Source organism: Aplysia californica, unplaced genomic scaffold (assembly GCF_000002075.1).
Source record: "Aplysia californica isolate F4 #8 unplaced genomic scaffold, AplCal3.0 scaffold01359, whole genome shotgun sequence".
Taxonomy (NCBI): Eukaryota; Metazoa; Mollusca; class Gastropoda; order Aplysiida; family Aplysiidae; genus Aplysia; species Aplysia californica.
In genome coordinates, this window is record NW_004798629.1 from 19,938 (window position 1) to 25,790 (window position 5,853).

The window sequence follows — 5,853 nt, forward strand, 5'->3', positions numbered from 1 at the left end:
TATATATCTATCTATCTATATATTGCATATAATAACATTTCTCTTATGGGTTTACAATAATTCTAACACTTAATTTTCAAATCCAAAAAGCTGCACAGTTTTGCTGTTGTTGTTTCTACAAAACACAGAAGCACCAGTTGATAGAAATGGGAAAGGCAAAAAAAATAAAAATGATAATAATCATAAGTTCATTCGCCCTTTATAGAGATATACTAGAAAGTAGCAAAACAGACAAAAGTTTGCTGAAATTCAAACAAAAGCGTATTTAGCGTAACTCGACCACTCAAACCTTCAGACAAAAATGCCCCCAAAACCTGTCATGAGTTCTACAAGACCTCATTCCAGAACACACAATGCCACACAATAAAGAAGTCTGGGAAGAGACTCCTGATTTTTTCCACCAAAAAAATAATAGTTTAAAGAAAAAAGTGACATGGAAGCAAAATTCGCTGTGCTTATGAAGAAAGAAGCTGAAATGCATTGTAAGCTACACGGATTCTCGTGAAAAGTGCTTGTTGTGTAAATAGAAAAAAACAAATAATTTTTTGAATGACACACCCCCCCCCCCCCCCCAAAAAAAAAAAAAACCCAGCCTCAAAAACTCATGACATTAATTGTATTTTCAAGTGCGGTGTTAAATAAATCACTATCTATCACTACCTGGGTGGATCCCCACCGCCTGCCAAAATTACCAAATCGCACACCAAAATGTACCAAATCGCCCACCAAACTTACCAAATCGCCCACCAAACTTACCAAATTACTAAATCGCCCAATTGGCTGACAAGCACTGCGCAATACTAAGCAAAGGTTTGGTTAAAATTTAAACCAAATTTGAGAACTTCGTAGCCATGGTTATTTCTTAAAACATGAGTAGAATCTATCTCTAAAGCTGCAAAACCATAACTTAGTCTAGTTTAGGTTAGGCCAAAATATAATTTTCCTTAGCTTCAGTCGAGGTTTAACGGCGCTCGCAATAACACCTCAACTAAAACAAAAGAAAAGTATATTCATATTTCAGCTTCAATAAAAAAATAGTGTCAAAATGCTGCTTGAGCGCTTCTTTCTAGCAGTAGCAGGAGAAAGCTGAATATAGACTCATGATTAATATGAATGAGCTCAAATAAATCAACAATCCTCTGTATAACAGTCCATACGTGACGACTACGAATGATCTCATTCAAGGATTTATTGACTAAGAGTAGATGTTTTACAGCACTATCCACATGATTTTGGTCATGTGTGTGCTAAAAAAAACAACCAACGGACACACCACCAACTTGGCCAACAAATTAACCAAAAGGACAGACAAACATTCTTTGTATAATTCTCAGTAAATAATATGGTACAAATTTTACTTAATCATTCAAAGAAATTATGCACCACAAAGACTTAGAGTTCCTAGTGCACCTTATCCATGGAGGTTATGCACGGTACAGATTTATCATCCATGGATCAGCTCATCCAATGTCATTATAATGCACTGTGCAGAACAACTGAGAAAGGACCAAATAACTCCCGGGCATTAGATACAGTAAAGTTACGCACAAGATGGATCGACGAAACGATGAATTATGATAAGTATGCACGGATCCATAAAATTATCAAAGGTGCCAACTGGCAACCCCCCAAAAAAACAACAACAAAAAAACAAACAAACCAACCTAGTTTTAAAACAAAATAAAATAAATTTTTAAAAATTAAAAAAATACAATCCGGAACTTTTCGAACCCATTGCACACGTGCATGCGGGGACTCCAATTTACTCCAAATTTAAGGATCATATTGTCTAATACATCTTGTGTCAAAACTATTTTTATTTTATGCAATAAAAAGAGCAATTTGACTAGCTAAAATAGAGATTTCAATATAAATAGTAAATCTATACACAGGAGTTAATTACAAACAGTGAACAACTTCATCAATCCGGATTTCTGGATTAATCCAGAGTTCCGGATTTATCCGGAAAATCAGCCCCTCTCAATTCTGCACGGTGCACATAATTTATTTGATGAGGATTTGCTGATCCAAAACAAACAAACAACCAAAAAAAAAAAGGGTGTGAGAACGGGACACGGACAACAATTTACCGATATCCTCGACACGGCCGAAGAGGGAGGAGGAGGAGGACGTTTCTGCTGCTAGAAAATCACAACATGAGAGAGGAAATACTCAAAATAAAACGAGGAAAATTCTCTTTTAAATGCAGACAAAACATAAGAGTTCAAACAGAAAAAAGCACGACCCCACCCCCCCCAAAAAAAAAAGAAAAAAGAAAGAAAAAAAAAAAGAATAGCATATGAGCACAAACTAAAGGTCCATAAAAAGTACAACAGGACATGCAGTTTTTACATTCAGTCAATCGACGAAACAAAAACATTCCTACAAAAACAGAGTACACAAGTATACAGTCAAAATAATTGTCCAGGATGACCACAGAGTGCTGAGGAGAAATGAGCCTGTCTTAAAGGCGTTCACATGCAGGTCAGAAATCCTCCTGCCCCCCCCCCCCCCCCCTCACTCCCACCCCCTGAAAAGTGTTCACAAAAACACTAAAACAGTCTGCTGGGTTTTTTGGCTCTTTTAAATTCCACGGAAAGCACACACAGAGTGTGCAAGGAGGAGGATCAGTCTTAAGATAATAAGCAAAATAAATAAATGAATAAGTAAATAAATAAATAAACAAATGGATAAATTTAAAAAATACATAAATAAATAAATGAATAAGTAAATAAATAAATAAACAAATGGATAAATTTTAAAAATACATAAATAAATAAATGAATAAGTAAATAAATAAATAAACAAATGAGCACACATTCATAACTTAAGGATGATACATTTAGAATGCAATCTCTCCATCCAATTTTTCCTCTTTTAAAAGTTACCAAAACCCTCAACCAATTTCAGCCGTGAAGTCCTCCGGAAACATACCTTCAGGCCAATGCTTGAGTTTGCTAAGAACATATCGAATGTGACTCAAAACTGTGGTCTGTGCTAAGTGAAACCAATGGAGCAACCAACAGACTGCATGCAGTCAGTTTACTTTTAGTAAGAGTTTTACGGCACTTGCAACACAATAAGGTCATAAGAGCACCAGAAGATTAGAGGTGTTACAAGAGAGTAACCAACACAAAAAAGGAGGGGAGATAGTTTAGTTTTTGTTGAGGTTTTACGGCGCTTGCAACACAATAAGGTCATATAAGTGTCGAAGATTAGAGGTGTTACAAGAGAGCAACAAACACAATAAAGAAGAAGGGGAGATAAAGACGATAGGTCTTCTTTACAGGAAAGAAGGAGCAAACCACACCAGAGCACCCGCCAACCACCCATGCATGTAGTTTACTTCACAACGAGAAAATAATTTACAACTAGTGGCAAGTAACCTGGATGAACAAGAGAAAACGAAACACACAAGCAGTCAGGGCAGTAGACACCGTCAAAACACCCATGCAAGAGATAGGAGAGGAAAATTTCATATGTTGCTGCATACTATTATATCAACGTGTGTGTGTGTTTATCTATCTGTGACTGGAGTTTTTGCGAGTGTATGTACATGTGTGTGTGTCATGTGTGTGTGTGTGCGTATGTGTGTGTGTGTGTGTGTTTGTGTGTGTATATATACGACACAAAACCGACCACATAACAAAACAAAACAACACCAGAGCACCCGCCAACCACCAACTGTGTGTGTGCACCAGTGTTGGTATGTGTACGCACGCGCGTAAGTGTGTGTGTGTGTACATATACAAGACAAAAACGACCACATCACAAACAAAAAACCAAAACCAACCAACTAAAAAACCAAAACCAAAACTACTCACATTCTCTCCCTGCCACCCGTCCTCTGGCTCCTCCACCTCCGGAGACACAGGCAGAAACAGGAGAGCGTTCGCGTCCTCTTCGTCTTCGTCACTGAGAAATTTTTTTTTATTAAAAAAAAGAATTCAAATGTGCGAAAGAATACAAGTTATAGCTCTTTTAGTTGGAGTTTAGTTTTTAGTTTAGAAAAAGTTTCACGGTGTTACAAGAGAGTAACATACAAAAAAGAAGGAGGGGAGATAAAGACGATAAATACGGAAAAAAATCAGGAATTTTTCAGACTACGGGGAAAAAGCACGCAGTAGGACTCAAAATTTAAAGACCATACTGCTTGATATATTATATTTAGCTTCTAGATTATTTAAACTCAAAGCTCAATATGACATGCACAAAGAGATTTTAAAATACATAAATATATCTATCAGCAAGAAGAGTGCGTACAGTTACAGAAATTTCAATTTCCAAACGTATCCAGAAATTTCAATTCCGGATTTATCCAGAAATTCGGCATCTTTGCAAATGGCCCCAGCCCTCCCTCTCACCTGCTGACAAAGGCTTGGATTGGCTCAATCGTCGAGACGTCGACTTCCACGTCTTCCTCCACCGGTGCTGAGGAGGGAGAGAAAACAAAACGCTTTTGAGTTTGAGTAAAGAGAAGCACATCCACACAAATATGATCATATAGTACATGGAAGAAGTAAGTTTTACTTTTAGTAAAAGTTTTACGGCACTTGCAACACAATAAGGTCATATAAGTGCCGAAGATTAGAGGTGCAACAAGAGAGTAACAAACACAAAAAAGGAGGGGAGATAAAGACGATAGAATAGATGTTTGATAGGAAAGAAGAAGCAAACCACACCAGAGCACCCGCCAACCACCCACTGTTTGCATTCCGCAAACATCGCTGTGAAGTTTACTCTCTTACCTTTGCTCTCTTCCTTCTCTTTGTCCTCGTCCTCCAGGTCAAACTCCGACTCTCTCTCCTCGTACTCCACGTTCTCATCCAGCTCTTTGAAGTCGGGGGCGAAGGCGCTCCAGTTTTCCTGAACACAGAACAACGGAAAAAAGTTCAGAGTCTATTTTTATTCTCAGAATAACAAACTAAAAAAGTTCAGTGCTAATTCCTATTCTTAGAGTAATAACGGAAAAAAGTTCAGAACAGGCACCCATCCCAGTTGATTGGCCACTTTCCCCTACAACTCACCACTTGGTTCTGTGCCCAGATAGAGACGAGGCCGCTGGATATGGATGCGATGATTGGACGGACAGGATGCCACTAGAAAGGACATGCAAGAAAAAGGAAATCATCATCGTCATTATCAACATCATCATTATCTTTGTAGCAGGAAAAAAATGGAGCACGAGAAAACAAGTATTGAATAATTTTTCAGTAAACCAATGTAAATTTGGAACAGTTGGCAAGCCTGAAAGGATGATGATTATGATGATAATGACGATGATGATGGTGATAATATTGATATTGATGATGGTAAAAATGATGATGATGATGACGATAATGGTGATGACAACGAAGGCAACAACGAATAGTTTAGTTTCAGTAAAAGTTTTACGGCACATGTCAAAACAAGGTCATATAAGTGCCGAAGATTAGAGGTGTTACAAGAGAGTAACAAACACAAAAAAGAAAGAGGGGAGATCAAGACAATGGGTGTTTGATAGAAAAGAAGGCAACAATGATGATGATGACAACAGTGATGATGACAATGATGATGATGATGACAATGACAACAATGATAATGATGATGACCCACCACGACATCCAGCAACAGCTCCCCCTTGGTTCCGTGCAGGATCTTGACCAGGTTCCCCACGGCCTTCTCCCAGATGTAGAGCGAGTGCTGGCGGGCTGAGCCGGCCACTATGTACTCACCGTCACCAGAGAAACAACACTTCTTCCACAGAGTTCTGGGGGGGACAGGAGGAAAAACGACAAAGTGAGAGAGAGAGAGAGAGGGAGGGAAGGAGGGAAGGAGACAGACAACACTTCTTCCACAGAGTTCTGGGGGGGG

General features: G+C 38.5%; 1 protein-coding gene across 2 annotated transcripts in view; it reads right to left on the minus strand.

The window, feature by feature from the left end:
* The window catches only part of LOC101853834 (retinoblastoma-binding protein 5 homolog), a 30,355-nt gene that overhangs the window by 8,198 nt on the left and 16,304 nt on the right, over window positions 1-5,853 (minus strand). Inside the window, exons 8-13 of one of the 2 annotated variants that reach the window (XM_005112669.3) lie at window positions 5,596-5,749; window positions 5,028-5,099; window positions 4,749-4,866; window positions 4,365-4,431; window positions 3,825-3,915; window positions 2,091-2,141 (exon numbers count right to left, since the gene is read on the minus strand). In XM_005112669.3, the coding sequence (XP_005112726.1) occupies window positions 2,091-2,141; window positions 3,825-3,915; window positions 4,365-4,431; window positions 4,749-4,866; window positions 5,028-5,099; window positions 5,596-5,749 (553 nt within the window). The remainder of the gene's footprint in view (window positions 1-2,090; window positions 2,142-3,824; window positions 3,916-4,364; window positions 4,432-4,748; window positions 4,867-5,027; window positions 5,100-5,595; window positions 5,750-5,853) is intronic. The other variant, XM_005112670.3, reaches the window with a different exon arrangement.